Source organism: Anser anser (assembly GCF_964211835.1).
Source record: "Anser anser genome assembly, chromosome: 15".
NCBI classification, from domain to species: domain Eukaryota; kingdom Metazoa; phylum Chordata; class Aves; order Anseriformes; family Anatidae; genus Anser; species Anser anser.
Window position 1 is genome coordinate 12,981,112 of NC_139736.1, and position 16,729 is coordinate 12,997,840.

At 57.6% G+C, this 16,729-nt stretch overlaps 1 protein-coding gene across 12 annotated transcripts in view; it reads right to left on the reverse strand.

The window, feature by feature from the left end:
- The window catches only part of LOC310881792 (ankyrin repeat and fibronectin type-III domain-containing protein 1-like), a 213,894-nt gene that overhangs the window by 168,382 nt on the left and 28,783 nt on the right, over nt 1-16,729 (reverse strand). The window contains exon 1 of one of the 12 annotated variants that reach the window (XM_083799532.1): nt 13,068-13,444. The exons of 9 other annotated variants lie outside the window; for them this stretch is intronic. In XM_083799532.1, the coding sequence (XP_083655658.1) occupies nt 13,068-13,198 (131 nt within the window). In that variant the 5' untranslated portion in view covers nt 13,199-13,444. 2 more of the 12 variants (XM_083799536.1, XM_083799520.1) reach the window with 2 other exon arrangements.

The following is a 16,729-nucleotide window of genomic DNA, read 5'->3' on the forward strand; positions in this document are numbered from 1 at the left end:
CGCCTGATGAAATCTAGCCATCATTGCAGCAATACGTGCAAACTAAATAGGCTCTGTAGAGCAAAGGGAAAGCTGCAGTTGCTCTCGTGAGCCTTTTCCCGAGACGGGAACCAATGGGTACAGCAGCAGCTCCATTAGCAGTAAAGTGAATGTGCAGACAGCCGTGCCTGTGGAGAGCGAGACGGCCCCTGCTTCTAAGGCAAGGAGGGAAACAACGCTCGCCAGAAGCCACGCGCTGGTCCCCACCGGCATCCAGGGGCTCGCAGGGCCACCAGCGGCCAGACCTCTGACACCTCCCAGGGCCTTGGTTTCCAGAAAGGAGCAAGGGGGACGCCAGGTCCCCAGGGTGGCAGTGCCTTGGCACCTTGGGAAGCCAAAGCGTGAGCTGGCACAAGTGGGAATTAATCGCAACTCGCTCACCCAGGGCCGGCGGGACCGAAGGAGCACAGGCTGAGACCCCAACAGGAGCACCATATGCTAAAGCATCTTCTTATCTTTTGCAGATAGCCGCAGTTTAACAGCCTTCTTCAGGGTGCCTCTTTCTGATGAGCTGTGTTGCACTGCAGACTGCAGCAGCACGCTGGCTACATTAAATTCAGCTCCGACATCTCCTGAGAGCATTCACCGCAACTGAACCCAGCCAGTAAAACATCAGACTTGACCGAAAGAAACCGATGCAGGGAAAGAGCTCACATGGCAGAGCTCACGTTTGCATCTGCAGAGCCCTTCTGTGTAGCAAAACCACCCGTGCAAGATGCACCTAGAGCTATTTTCTCAGAGAACTCAAGCTGAGATCCCCACACCCCAGGTGCTTTGCAACCTGGAAAGGCACCGAAGAGCCTTGGTGCGGCCCTAGGACCATCCCTGGTGCCCAGGCAGGCAATAAATAGTCCATGGTCTGCCTCGGGGCTGGGCTCAGCTCATGCACAGCCCGGCAGCATGGCACATGCATTTGAAAATACATAAAGTTGTGCATTATACCAGCCAAGAAGCATCCAGGACAGTCCTGTGTGCTCTCCTACAGCAGGTGGTGCACCAGCAGGGCCCTGCTCCATGGACAGTCCTTTGCTCGTCTCCCTGGACCCCCATCGCAGGGTGAGACCAAGCCCACGGCGCTCTCAACACTTCCTTGCCCACACGTCTCGTGCCCTTGTAGCAGGCTCCGTAGGACCCAGCCAACGGGGACTGACAGAAGGGAATAAAAGCTAACATTCACAGTTGCTTTGACCAAAGCATGGATGCCCCCAAATTTCTGACCTCCAACAGCAAGAAAAGCGGAGAGCTGGAAAATAGAGAAGCCAGAAGCCACGTCAGTTTGTGGTCCGCGCAGGAGACACGGCAGCCCGTGGGCACGCACTTGAGCTGGACCTTGGGGAGGGGGTGACAGCAGTTGCTCACCCACAACCCCGATCAGTGGGGGCAGAGCCCCCCTTAGTGCTGGTTTTGAGGCTGAGCTGCAGCAGCCAGGTCACCGCAGCCCCGGGAGCCGGCGCCAGCAGCCGCGTGCTGCTGCTCTGCCCACGGCATTTATTAGCTAAACATGTCAGCTAGAGCACTGGCACTTTTTTGGCAGCTCCCTTCCGTCTAGGAGCAAGTCCACAGACAGATCCCGCGGCTCAGCTGGTGAGCAGCTATTTGCAGGTTATTAATGAAATCATTTACTGCTTATTGCGATGATTCTGCCAAAACACAAGGAAAAAAAAAAAAAAAAAAGGAAAACCAACTGTTACTTCCAGCAGAACTGCCAGTTCACTGCAGGTCAGGTATTTGCGATGCCTTCTAAAAACGGGGCGTGCAGGACCCCGTCCCTGGCTCGGGCTCCTCCTGGCACGGCTGTGCCAAGGGCACGGCGGTGCCGGTGACGACAAACCCCTCGTGCAGACAGCCGCACGGCAGCAGAACGGCCCCGCGCAGTGCAGGCGATCACCCCAGGAGCTCTGCCTGCAGAGCCACGAGTCACACAGCCCCGGGCCCGCGGCACCAGCAAGGGGCCCCAGCGTCCCAGTGAGCAAACGGGGATGCAGCTCGAGTCCCAGAGCACGAAGATCGCTGTCTTACACAGCAACGAGGCTGCTGCTGACAGCCTCTTTGTAGGCTTTCCTCCCAAAACAGCACAGGGAAGCAGAGGAGCAGATAAAGCAAAGAAAACCTGCCCTCGCCTTGCTGTTAAACAGGGGATCTGCTTTCAGCAGCACATCAAGGGCCTGCGGAGATCAAGGAAATACATTCCTTTACGTGCTCCCTAGGGCACGCAGCTATTTGCAACCTGAAAAACACTTGCTGCTGCCATACGTACGAGGAATCATCACCGAGCCGAGCACAGCAGCACGGCTTCAAGTGAACAGGGGCTCCCGAAAGAGCAGCTTGCTGTGCGCTCCCTCCGACGGGTCCCCGTGGCCCAGGCGGGGCTGCAGGAGGGACACAGGCACAGCCGCAGGTCCAGCAGCACCTCACCCGGGGGTGGCCTCCGGCCAGGCACCCCCTGCCAGCGGGATCGGGAGCTTTGTACGCACCCAGAAGCAGCCATCACCCTCCCCTCCCCATATTCACAGACTAATTAATCCTCTAGAAATTAGTGGAGTCCTTAACTAAGCCAGCTCTGCAAACACAGTGAGGAATATGCGGGTCAGAACAACAGGGAGGGGTGAGGAAAAAAAAATTTAAAAAAAATACAACCGTCTTCTGCAGGACTTTTTCCTCGTATTCCCAAAGCTGTAACCCACGGACAGAGAACGCAGAAAAAGCCCCAGGAGCATCACATTTCACAGCACCAGCAAGCAAGACCAGCAGCCCTGCAGGAAACCCATCGGTTGTTTGCTGAAGATGTGTCCTCCGTGAGACAGCGAGCTTGATTTTGGGGTACCCCAAAAGACCCGGGGCTGTGAAGGCCGTTGCTAGCCGGGGCAGGAGGAGGGTGCCGGGGCAGCGCGGGCGAGGGGCACCAGTGCACCCCACTGCCACCGAGCCTGCGGTGTGAGCAGCGGCACCACGGTGCGGCACTGCCATCTCGTGTCCCCCACCTGGGCAGGCGCCCACCCCGCACCGTGGGGGCCCTGGGAGCCCTGGGGTGGAGGGCCGCTGGGGAAACCTGCTCTCCCCCTCTTCGCGCGTGCTAAACCAGCCCTGATCCCCAGCGCCACAGGTCCAGCCCTGCTCACAGTCCATCTTCTAACTTCTTCCACGTGTCAAGACAAACGCGGGCAAACAGCCCAGAAAGGGGCAGGGGGTTGGAGAGGAGCAGGGCAGAAGGCCAGGCCCTCTACCTGGCAGGCAGCGCCCCCCGAGGGGCTCCATCCCCGCTCTGCCCCGCGGCAGGAGCGGCGCAGCCCTCGCAGGGGGGTGCCCAGCACCCCTCGGGCACCCACCGGCCTGCAGAGGCGCACGCTGCCCGATCCCCCCGCGCGAGGCGGGGGTGGCCGCGAACAATCCCAGCATTGAGGAGCCGCCTGTCCGGGCCCATCTGCAGCTCCGTGGGCCAGCAGAGGACAAAGCCAACGTTAGCCGCTGGTGAGCCTTGCCAAGGCGGGGGAGACAAACCGGCCTTTGTGCGTGCGAAGGCAAAGTTAGCTTTGGGGAACAGAGCAGATAGCTCGGCCACTGGGGCCTGGGCTTGGGCTGCTTCCCAGGCGGAGGTTACCTACCCGACCGCAGCAGTCGCCAGCGCTCCTTCCTCCCATCTGCCCGCACGTGGGACAAGCTGGGGGTCCCACCACGGCTCTCACCTTGGTTGTGCACGCAAGGCCCTTCAGCACGAAGCGCAAGCCCCCCTGCCTTGCGCCACTGGGGAGGTCAGGGTAAGGCGTGGTGGGGCACATCCCTCCCGAGATCCATTTACCACCCCTGTTCTCCTTCCAGCCTGGGCTGGCACGCCTCAGGGGTAAGCCGAGCAGAGCTCTGCGCTCGTGCTCTCAGACGCATCCCATCCCTTCCCTTCCCAGCACTTGAACTTAAGTCTGTGCCAGGAATGATTTCCATATGAAAAGAAGAAAAACACAAACGCAACCCCCCAAGGACAACGGGCTTTCTCCCATTTCCTCCCTTCCCATTTTTGCTTATTGCTGGAGCCTCCAGGATGGGGAGAGCCCACTTGCCCGCGGGGAGCCAGCAGCCACGTGTCCTCACTGCATGACGCTGGGTTTGCCTCCAACCTACACGTTGCTCTCGGGTGATCCCAGCATGGATCTGAACCATGGGAAACCTTTAACGGCACCCAGCGAGGGCACCGAGGACAGCCCAGCACTGTGCACGCTTCCCCTGAGCAGGGGAATCCTGCCCTCAACTCAATGCGAAAAACCTGACCAGAAATAACGGGAATCAGAACATTTTTTCATCAATCAGCACTCCCAACGGAAAGCTGAAATAATCGACTGAAATGCTGCAGTGAAATCACCGGGTTTGGCTGCGTATACGCTGCTCTCATCAGTGGTGCAAACCCTGTCGTTCCCATCTCAGGCCCAGCCAGGTCTCGTTGCATTACTCCAACAAAACACAGGCCGCCTTCCCAGCACCGCGCCCAAGCACTGCGCCCGACTGCAGCACCGGCATTTATCCCTGGAGGCGGTGAGACGTGGGGAAGGAAGGCTGCGAGCCCACGGCCGGGGCCCTCGCTGCCCGCCCAAGCAGTGGGGCCCCCTGGCCGTGATCCCCCCAGGCCTAACCTAGACCCTGCCTCTGTCCCGGAGAGGCCGCGATGCAGCCCGGCGCGGCGCCCTGCCTCTGCCGACGGGCAGAGCTTTGCTGCACGACAGCACCCGCGCTCCCGGTGAGGACACAAACCTCCCTTAGGCCACCTGGTACCTCCGATACTAATCCGAAACAAAACCGGGGTGTGCTGTCCTCTTCCTGGACGATCACCAGTCCCTGGATTGATAATGGATTACATTAGCTAATTGATTACATTCGTTTCTTATTCAACAGAAAGAGTGGATGCGTGAGCAACAAGTACGTGCTTTTACTTCCATATGGCCTCCTCCCCTCCATTTGGCGCTAGCAGCCAAAATATATTAGGGCTTCCTACTGACCTCAATAAATATGCATGGCTTGGCAAGAACACCCAATGCATTTACTTACTGCCAGGCTGACACTCATCTATTATTACAGGGACATATCCTCATTAGCCTGAAACCTGGTATGGTAAGAGAGATGAGATGCCCCATTAAAAAGCCGAGGCAGAAGCAGCAACCTCCTCCCACAGGAGGAAAAAAAAAAAACAGCAGGACAGGGAAATGCAGAAAGCTACAACAAGAGGAAGCTTTAGCATAAAGTCTTCCTCCATTAGGGATAATAGAGGAAAAAACTCCTAAAAATAGACTTCTCACTGCTTTTTCCGACACATCACAACACCGCTCCATTTTCATATCTTTCTGCTCAAAGTGCCTTTGCTTTTAGCCTCCCAGCCTTAATACACATATCACTAAGCTGCCTGTTGCAGATTTGCCCTATGATAGACTGATAAAGGCAGCTGCCAGTCTTCAGCATCACTGAAATTCAGACAAGTATCTGTCTAGCTTCGGTCTCCACTGCGGAACTGCTTTCTGCTTCAGCATTTATAGTACTGGGGAAATCTGTTCAGGAAAAGAAATGAACACAATGAAGAACGCTATTCACAAGTCCTTATTTTGCTTCACTAAAGCTGGACGCTGACGGAAGCGAAATATTTGAGCTGCATCCTCCGTTACCCCTGCTAATCAAGGGATCTGCCCTCGCCAAGCCAGGACCACGCCGCTGGATTCGTGTTGACGCACCCGGCCAGGGGAACCACTTTCCTTTGCTCCTGTTCTGGCTGGGGGTGCTAAAACAGTGGAAAGCATCTGGCCAAAAATTCTTCAGAAAAAGTCTTGCAAAATCTAGACCGATTGTCGGGTGGAAGCCTGGAAACCCCGGTTTCAGCTAGAAACATTTTCCTGCTTGCGAATTGGGGACTGCAACCTCAGCCAAGCAGTCAGTGCTCTAATCACTGCATCGGACATGGAGAAAGATGCCAGGGAAACATAATTTATGAGGCAGCTAAGGGGCTTGCCCTTCAGCACTGGGAAAATCTTCCAGCTCATTACCCAACGTAAGAATCACTTGGACAAATTAGGTACTAGAAAGGCAAGCCCGCAGAGCAGCTCTCTGATTTACCTTAAAATGACCTACAAAAGGAAGAAAACATCATGCACACCCTTCCTGGCCACCCTGACAAGACAGCAGCACTACTGTTCACACCCAGACTGCACGACAGAGCTAGGCATTTACTTACAAAGCTGCTCTCTGCCCCTCTACGTCTTGGCTGACATCTCTCAGCCAAGAGAGGATGCTCCTGGGGCAGGTTCGGTCCCGTAGTATCACAGCAGCTGCTCCTGGAGGGGGATTCATTTCACAGCCTAGGACATTGGGACCAATGGCCGGAGACTGTAACCCACCCGGCAGCCCGTGCAGGACCCCCTACAGAAACAGCCACACCTGCCTTTTATCAACGGGGTTTGACTCATACACCTTTCGATAATTCGTCAGCTTGGTTACGTTTATAGCTAAATCTTGTGCCTTGCTCGCAAAATGAGGGTCACCGGCCCAGCAAATGCTGATTTTTACCCTAATGATTTTGACTTCTTTGCATGAAATGGTCACAGCCAAAAGCAGCACAGAAATCAACTGCTTCAGAAGCTCCCTTCAGGGAAAAGTAAGGGAAATTATGTTTTGCCAAGAAGAAACGAAGACTTATTTGAGAACTCCCGGGGGTTTGGGTTGTTTCCTCTTGCTTTTAACTCACAGTCCCTGAAAGAGTTGTGTGCCCATTTGCCACCAAATCAGCACCTTCACGAGGAGGAAGCCGGAGCCGCACGGTCACTGCTCGGGCATTCCCGGCAGCTGTCGAGCAGGAGGAGGAAGGAACGGCCGAGCAGAGCTGGCAGCTCCGGGCTGCTGCCGGCTACGAAGCCTCCCGCTGCTTGGAGGGGGAGCAGCGATGCGTTAGTGCGCAGGGAGGGACACAGGCAGCTACTCACGGACACAGCGTCCCCCTCCGTACCCACGGCAGAGAGGCACGGCGGGGGTCAGATGGCGACACAGCACCGCTCTCCCTCCGCGCTGCTGCCCAGCAGGAACTTGGTTTGCCACAAAGCCCATGCCAAATACTTGCTTTATTAAGGCTGGCAAGCGCTCAAGAACAAGCTACTCCCTTCCCTGCCAACTTGAGAGGATGGGAGGGGAGGAAATTCATTACAAGCACGATGCGGTCGCTCCCCGTGCAGGGAACGAAGGAGCGAGCCACGCAGCCGGGATGGGAGCCGTGCCGTGCCGCTGGTGGCGACCCAGACAGCGCCGCTGCCTCCCCGACCCAGCAGCAGCTCTTCCAGATCGCTCCCAGCTCGCGGCCGTGCCCGCCTCCTGCCTGCATGCCCACCTCCTGCCCGCAGAGGCAGGCAGCCAGATGCAGACCCAAGGAGCCCGAGGGCAGGGGGACCCTGGAGGAGCACGGGCTGTGCCACGCCACGGCAGTCCCGGCTCTGTGAAAGAGCCTTCACCGTTCTCTGCACGAACTTCGATTGTCTGTACAGCTTCCAGCCACGGCAATAGCCCGTCCCCAGCAGCACACGGCCCCTGCAAGGGCTTGCTGGCCACCACCACAGCACCTGCCACCACACACCTGCCCACAGCATGCTTCATACGAGGCTCCTTGGCCTCAGAAACACAAGATACCACAGGCAAGGAGAAAGCCCCGGAGGAAAGCAGACAGCAAGCCGCCCACCACCCAGGCAGGCACCGGGCCGAGCACGGCGCTGCCAGGCCCCCGTGCCCAGCGGGGAGCCAGCAAGCACAAACCCAGCTCCCGCCGCAGCCCCGCTCGCCGGCACGGCCGCGAGGAACACACCTTTATGCTCGGCTTGGTCTTACGGCTTCTTTTTGGCAAAAGGAGAACGGGGGCATTTCGGTGGCAGGCAGGGATGTCTGGTAGGAGCAGGCACAACCAAGCCACAGGAACACGTCTCCCCAGGACAGCCCGTGCCTCGCCGCAGCACCCGAGGGGCGAAGGAGCAAAAGGAACGGCGCGACGGGCTCGAGCCGTGCTGGGGACCCGCTGGGCACCGCAACCGACCGCGTTGTGTGCGGGAAGGACGGCCCCGGGAGCCCCTGCAGCCCCGTCCTCACCACCACCAGTGCTACACCAACGATGATTTCGTTCCCCAGTCCAAGACAACCGAAAGGAAAATCGGGAAGCTCTTCCCCGCCCCGGGGCAAACGGCTGCTAACAAAGCAGCCAGGCACAGCTGCGCTCCCCCAGCGCAGGGAGCCCGGCTCCGTGCAAGCCTCCAGTGTGTCTGTCAGCAGGCAAATCTTCTGCCTAGAGGCGAGGGAGCTGAAGGGGGAAGAAAAAAGCATCAAGAAACTCTTTGTCTGCGAGCATCCCGGCCGGGCGCACGTGCAGCGTGCGCTTCCTGACAAGGGCGGAGGGGGGGGCCTGAATTTCAGAGCCACCGTTTCCGCCTGCAGCCCGATCCGCTCGCTTATTGTCTTCTAAAAATAAAAAGTAAACACTGAGGAGCTCTTTGGCTCTCTGTCTACTCTGTCAGAGTGTTTTCTGGTAGGAACGAGTCGTGGGACCTCTTCCCAAACCTCCGGCAGCCTCCCCCCGGACCACCGCAATCCCAAAGAAGTAACGGTGCCCCGGGGACCAGCAGGTGGGGGCGATGGGCCCTGGCCTCCCGCCTTATATATTTTTTTATATATAAAGATACATATATGCACACACGTCACTTTTTTAAAGTTTAAAGTCCTTCCCAAGGCAGAGTTTGCTGCCTGATGGTGCCAGCCGGAGCCCCGACGTCCCCGCGCAGCCGACACCACGGACTGAACGCGAGCACAAACTTCCTCCCCAGGCAGCAACCGAAGCACCTCGCTGTTCGGGCAGCTGTTTGTTCAGGCTCTTCCTTCACCATTCAGCTGCTGCACAGAACTGCAGGGTAACGAGACGCAAGCACAATTATCTTTTCCTTTTTTTTTTTCTCTTTTTTGACCTGCACATGGATTAAATCCAGCATCAATTAATAGCCCAGAGCTTTAGCTGTCCTCCCAGACTTCATAAAGGTGCTTACTTAAGCAAAACCCTGCAGGGAAGAGCCTTCCTACCCAAAGCAAAGCTCTTCCCCCGCACTCTCATTAGCGCTCTACGTCTGCCAACTCCAAGAACCAGCCTGTGAAAAGCAAACTGCAGAGCAGACATTTATTCTCCCTATTTGACTGCTCTAGCCACTTGCACCGTGAGCTGCGCCAACAGCCCGTTAAGGAGACCTCGCCCCTGGGGAAGGGGTTGGTAGCGGGGTCCCAAAGGCAGCTCGCAGGGACAGGAGGGGACGCCAGCGGGGCTGTGGCAGCCGAGCTCTGATCCCCCTGTGCCAAGCCCTGCTGCACGCCTGTGTGCTGTGTTCCCCGTGTGGGGACAAACACCAGGCATCCCAGGGTCCTGAGACTCTCTCCATCATATTTGAAAAGTCCTGGCAGTCAGGAGAAGTTCCCCATGACTGGAAGAAGAGGAACATCGCTGCCGTTTTTAAAAAGTGTTGAAAGGAGGACCCAGGGAACTACAGACCGGTGAGCCTCACCTCTGTGCCTGGCAAGATCACAGAAAAGATCCTCCTGGAAGCAATGTTCAGGCACACGCAGGACAAGAAGGTGATCTGGGACAGATAAGGGGGTTGGCAGAGGCTAGCCCTCTCCCAGCAGCTCCAGAAAAGGGCCCACCACCACCAGCATCCTCCCCAGGGGCCAGTCACCCTGGAGCGTACCAACCACAATAGCCACGCCTGGACAACAACCCTGCACGGACCTGTGCAACAAACAGCCTGTGAACACGCACAGCAAAGCCTGACAATAAAAACGCCATCAGCTCCTCAACCGTTCCCTTCCTGGCTACCAAGCTACGCAGAGCGTGTTTGCTTGTTGTGTCTTCTCCTCCAGGAGGAAGGCCAGCGACCCAGGACAGGGAGCAGACAGCCTCCAGAGCACGCGGGGCCCTGCAGGACGCTCACTGCGACGGGCACCGCTCTGCTGCGGCTCCCGTGGGGCGGCACAGCCGTGGGACGGGGCTCCCCTCTCCAAACTCAGCACAGCCCCCCCACAAACACAGCAGGGCCCTGCAGCTCTGAAGTACCAGGTAGTGAGTCCTGGAGTACAAAACAAGATCACCATTAAGCAACATGGTGTGCGTGCGTGTCAGGTGGCGACCTGGGGATGGGCTCAGCACTGCCTACCCCAGCACCTGGCTCTATCACGGGATCGCTGATTTCCATCACCCACCCCAGCACTCCCTTTATCTACACCATCCAGGCTCTCAGAGGCCAGATACTGCCCCGGTGACCTGACACCATTTCATACAGCACAAAACCCCACAATCAAACCCATGAAACAACCATGCACGTACGAAAAACAAGAGAGAAATAAGCTTTGCTACTCATTAATTCACGTGTGAGCCAGAAACCCAAGCCATGCCTATAAAACTTGCCAGCAAAAAGACTCCGCAGGCTGTTCAACCACGTAGCATCCAGCATCGTCCCACGCAGCAGGAAGAGCTCCGCAGCCCCCCAGGGCCGAGCAGGGGGCGAGACCCAGGCAACCACCAAGCCCCAAGGGGCCAGAGGCACCAGGGCTGCCCCTCGGCTCCCCCACGGCGTGAGCATACCTCACCTCCGCGCAGCACACGCTCGGCACCGAAATCCCAGAGGCTGGGAAGCAGCACTGGGCGCTGAGCCAGGGCAGAGCCCAGCAGCAGCCGGCACGGGGGCACGGACGCGGGGACGTGGCCGTGTCTGCGCTGCTGGGAGCGCCGCCAGCCTGGATGGGATGCGCTGGCAGAGCTGACGCCAACCAGGAGCTTTAAAGCAAAGCATAACGTTCAGTAAAGAAAATCCGCGGTTTTTCAATGCCCCGGCTAAAAGACTTACCAGCTAAAACACTGACAAGGTGAGAAGCAGCGTGACACACCAGGCTCGCTCTGCGCCAGTAGCCCGGTCCCCAGGCAGCAGGAAGCAGCGTGTGCCCGCGCTCCCACCCGGCAGCAGGGTGTGAGCAGGCAGTGCCAGAGCCGCGCTGGCCTCCAGCCACGGCAGCAAAGGGGGAGCCGGGGCCAGGGCTGGAGGCCGGGAGAGGGAGAAGCCAGCTGCCTGTCTTCCCCAGGAAGCACCCCAGCAGCGGTGTGAAAGAACAGCACCGTCCTTACATCAGGACCCGTTTATTACGGCTGTAAACTTTTACGATGCCCTTATCTCGCAGTCGTACCAGGATAAGCTGCAGCTCATCACTAAGTTGTGCAGCTACAATTTCGCAGGTGTGTGGATTAATTTATCCACGGCACATCAGCCACTTCTTGGTCCGTCCTGCAGCCCAGAGCAGCCGAGGCAGAGACACCTCACTCCTTCAGCTCTCCAGCCAGAGCCACGGAAAGGCTTTGGCTTTCCTCCAGCCCTCCTCTTAATTTATTTCAGCATGCTTCCTGATGTTGGCATCAGAGGCAAAAATCAACAGCACAACTTGCCAAAGCCATCAGCACGGTGGCTCCCGGCAGAGGCAGGCCGGGCGGGCGCGGGCAGCCCCCCGGGGCAGGTCGCATCCTGCAGCCCTGCATTCCCCCGGGCAGATCCGACCGGGCACCACGCCGGGATGCGGGCGCTGGGAGTGGGACGGGGAGCGCAGCGGAGGCTGTGCCCGGCTCGCGCAGCCAGGACACACGGCCAGGGCAGGCAGCAGAGTACCCGGGGAAAAGGGGAGGAAAGGAGGGCAAAACCCAGCCCTCGCCTCTCCTGCCCATAGCCCTGCTCCGCTCAGGGCACACCAAGCTCCGTGCAGGCAGCACAACCAGCCGCACGGACCCAGTGTAACCCCAGGAGGGGCATTCACCAGGACAGCCATCCCAGTTAATTATTACCTGGCCAGACATTTACATTTCCATACGGGATCAGCCTCGTCCAGTTCCAGGGACGAACACCCAAGCGGTACACACACTGCCGGGCCTGCAGACCCTGCTCGCCCCCACTCCTTGCCCGTGAGCACGGACACGCCGCTGGCCCCATCCCGCAAGGCTCAGCGGCTCCCACCACGGGGCGCTGGGGCCGGACGGCTTCGCTGGGTTTGGGCCCGGTACTTCCAGCCATTGTGCCAACAAAAGCTGACCTCAGCCGCTGCAGGACCCTTCCTGAAGCACTCTCACTTGCTCCTCTTCTCTTTCAAGCCCATGCCAACGTGCCGCAGAGACAAGGCACCAGCAGGAGAGCGCAGGGCTGGTTTTCACCCTGGTTCTGCCAAGCCTAACACACGTCCCTGCTGGCAGAGTAGGTCCCAGCTGGCAGATCAGAGATCCTGCAAACCCAAAGGCTCTTCCCAAGGGATCCGCACGGCACAGCTCCACGCGTGTCACAGAACAAGCCCCACATCTGAAGTTCCCACAGGATTTTGTGCCTTCACTGGAGAATACTTGGAAAACCAACAATCAAAAGAGACACAGAAAATTATTTTGTATCATTAAAGGGAGAAAAATGAGAGAAAGCAGCTAAGATAAAATCAAGTGCCTGTCCTCAGAGCTTCAACCAGCCTCAAAATTAAGTCCCTAGGTAAGAATAGCTAATCATTTTACCTCACTAAAAAGCTTTTCCTTTACTTGTGACAAGAGCATTCATGTTCAGGGCTGGCTATATTCCAGGGAAATGCTCTTTAGTGCACTTAATATGGTACCAAGCAAGAAAGCAAAGAGGCAAGCCCATTGCAAACCTTTCCTCCACGACATCGTATTTCCACATGGATGCTCAGTTTGGGACGGGTCGTCTCTCCCAGGTGGACAGCCGGTTCACTCGTGCGTGCCCCTCGGAGCGCTGCAGCCCCCGGGACAGCACCCGCACCCCTGGGGCTCACTCCGATGAGCCAGGGCTCCCCGCGGCAGCAGCCTGCTGGCACCCGAGCAGAGAAGCCCCAGTTGAAGGCGAAGCGTCCCCACTTGGTAAGGAGGCTTTCAAGCAAGCTGTATCAAACGCAGCTCGACCCCCCCCGCCCTGAGGGCACGTACGCCCAGTGACCTTCCTGAGTCACCGCCGCTGACTCACCGCGGCTCCGGCAGCGTTGGCTCGGCCGTAGGCAAGGAGATGTCATGGTGACACCGGCTGACCATGACCGCCCCAACACGGGAGCTTTGCAGGACTTCCAGCACAGCAGAGGCTTTGTTTGGAAGAGCCATCGCCTCCCTGCCCTATCCCACCTCCCCACACGACGTACACACTGCCAAGGCCGTCCTCAGCCCCCGACCGCTCCTGGCACGAGGCAGCCCCCAGCAGAAGCAGGCGAAGCCCTGTCACCATCCAACACACCAAGGAACCAAGCGACGAGCAGCAAAAGGCCACACCACCACCCAGAGCAGCAAACCCAGGGCAGAAACAGCACCCGGCCCGTCCTCAGCCCCCTCTGAGCCCCCTGCTGCAGGTACAGCCACACACCCAGCCCCACTCCCACGGCACAAACCCCACTCCTTGTGCCGAGCCCCCCCGGCAGAAACCCAGCCTTCTGCGATCGCTGCCTCGTCCCGGGGAGAGAAGGGAAGAGGCATTCACCGCTCCTCCAGCTCTGCTGTCCCACCCACACGCACACCCCTTGCCAACACAAAGATCTCTTCCCAGGAATCGCGAAAGGACTGCGAAAGGACCGCTACGGGCACTTGCTCGGGGAGCAGCTGACAGAGGGTCAAAGTTCCAGCAGTAGAGCAAAGAAGATGACAGGAGAATAAGGGAAGGAACTGGAGGGGAGCTGTATAAATAGCAGCATTGTCCTTACTTAGTTTCACAGGGCATCAGGTGTCAACTGCAATCTTTCATTGCAGAGTGGAAGCCTCTAATTGATTCCCATCTGACAGTTTCTTATCCAGCGATTATCATCCGTCCAAACAAGGCGAGTAAATATGCTTTGCTCTACCGTTAAAGCTGGCAATGAATCATTGACTTGCAACAAAAACAGCGTCAACAGCAGCATTTCTCCGGGGCCAGAAGATCTCCTGCTGCTCCCCAACCTCCCTGCTCTGCCGCGCTTGGACGCTCGGCCGGCCCCGGTCCCGGCAGGCGTGGGGACCCCCAGCAGCCCCTGCCCAGCTGCAGTCCAGCACCACCCTGAGCCTAAGATCAGGGACGGAATCGAGAACTGGGAAACTGCCTCCCCTCTGCGAAAGCAGAGGTTATCCCCTGCGCACTGCCCCGTCCCGTCGCTGCTCCGCACGCCTCCCCTTCGCACGCTATTAAGGGCGGCCGCCACCAGTGCAGCTGCTCGGGAGTCGGTGCCAGTCCCTGCCTGCCAAAACCTCCAGCAGCCTTTCTGGGTCTGGGACAAAGCAGAAATTCATGAAACCATTTGAGGCCATTGGGAAAGGGCTCTCTCACCTCGAGATGGTTTTGTGGTCTGACGTTTAGAGGAGGAGCGGTGAAACCCGCTGCCTGCTAGCTCAGGCTCGCAGCCCACGTGGGAAGTTCCTTGGAGCCCACTTTATTGCCAGCTCCTTTTTCACATAGAAGTAAACAAAAATATTTCTGGGCTATTGAAGTTTCTCCCATCCCAGGAAAGTTTCTCCCCTCCCAGCCACTTGGCTCCAGCATACTACATCAAGCAGAGTTACTTTTCTCATTGCTGTTTACAAACCTGCTGCCCTTCTACACAACGTGCTGCAAACAGGGATAAAACCCCAACCTGTTCAAAAGCTAGCAGTCCCGAGGTGACCGCAAAGCCAACCCCTCGCCTTCTGTCCCTAAGGCCCCCAGAAGAGCCTTCTTCCAGCCGCTGAGTGCCACCAGCAGGGAACCAAGCACACGGAACCGGGCGCAGCACCGCCAGCAGCTGCAGGCCCCTCTCCAGGCGCATCCCGCTGGCACCACGCCGACCCACGCACCCAGAGCCCACGGCAGAGCCAGCCCGGGAGGCTCTTGGTTCTGATGCTTTGCAGCATCCTCCAGCACAAAGCTCCTGGTGCAGCCTTCTGCTGCTCTGACCAACAGCACAAGCGGAGCTCGAAGAGCCATCGCCCACCCCGACGCAGGATCAGCGCAGCCGACGAAACCAAACGCTTCTGCCCCAGCCTGCGGGAGCATCGCCGCGCGGCGGCTTCAGAGGGCTTTGCCTAAACGCTCTGTGATCCCAGTGTAAGCTATGGCTTTGCTTCTTGACATTTGCAAAACCCCAAAGCACTCAGCTTGAGAGAAATCCAAAGCAAAAAGAAAAGGAGGAGATGGATGTTTTTCAAAGATGATTGTTGAGAGCTCCTGAGACACTGCAGTTTTACAAAGGTCCCTCATTCGGAGCACATATTGCTTCTCAAACACATGGCTTAAACCCAGGCTAGAACAAAACAACAATCTCGTACCATTTTCATCACAACGCTCAGCACCTCCAGTGAGCAGGGGGAGGGAGAACCGCACACGGGTGGATATATAACCATATACAGACACCTGCTATAAGGACCAAAGGTCCTAGCTTACCATATGCCTGCAGAGGGACATCTCTGAAAACCAGGGAAGCACAAATATAAACTTCTACCTGAAAATGAACCCTATAGTAGAAAATTTCTTAACTACCATAGCGTTGACATTTGAAGTTTTCCCAAACAGGCTGAAATCACAGGTTCACTGCACAACCCCGGAGTGCGGGAGCCCCAGGACACCCACCAGGTACAACTAACCAGAGGACAAACAGGCCCTTGGAGATACGCACAGCCAATCTGTTTGCTTCCCAAACCCGCTTACAGGCCCTGACATTGCCCTGCCCAGGGCACCCCCGGATCAGCAGCAAGACCCAAAACCTCAGCAAAGCTTTACGAGTCAATGCCACAGCCCCCACGCCGAAGGTGGCCGCCAGGCCACCCTGCAGGGGTGACGCCAGCCCCCAGCTCCGGAGGCCTGCAGTACTTTGTTTCGCTGATGGAGCGGGACAGGGACGACACGCAAAGGCTCAGGAGCCCCACCCATCCCCTCTCACTTCGGGTTACGTGACACGCTAACGGACAGAACAAAACCTGCGGGTCCATAAGCACACAACCGCTTTGCCCCCCCCACAGGGCTGACCACAGACTCCCGGCGCAGCACGTCTACGCACACCCGTTGGGCACGCTCCCACTACACTCACTGAACCCAGTTCGGCCTACAGCAAGACGCTCTGTGACTTTGCTGCCGCTGGACTGGGCCCCAAGTAATCCCTGTGGTTATACCAAGTCAAGTTACTCACACCTAGCCCCTTTGCCAGGATCAGGCTTGCTGCAATTGTCACTTTGGGGGGAGAATTTCTAGCTGAGCCTGAATATCAATGCCCCAGTAAAAGGGAGAGTTGACGGTCCTTTGAAACTGCACTGTTCTTTGCACCAGGTGTGAAGGACACATTTTGTGTTTGCGATGAGGGCAAGGTAAGATTTATGATCTCCTTAAACTGCACGCTTCCCTGCTTTTAAGTGTCTGGCTTTTACAAGCGTTGCGGCAGGAGATGGCACCGCACGGCTCTCGCCAACCTCTTCAGCTGTTGGAAGTTTCCCACCCTGAACCATCTGCTCGGTGCACGCACACAGAAGAACTTCCCAGTTCCACAGGAGCAGGATGGAAGGACTGAACTCACGGCAGCAGAGACGGAGGTCAGCGAACAGCGGCCAAAACCTGACGCCTGGCTGTGGTGCAGCGTGTCCAGCCCCCAGGCGCTCCAACATCCAGCACTGCACACACTCCCACCACGCGTCCTGCCCCAAGGGGCA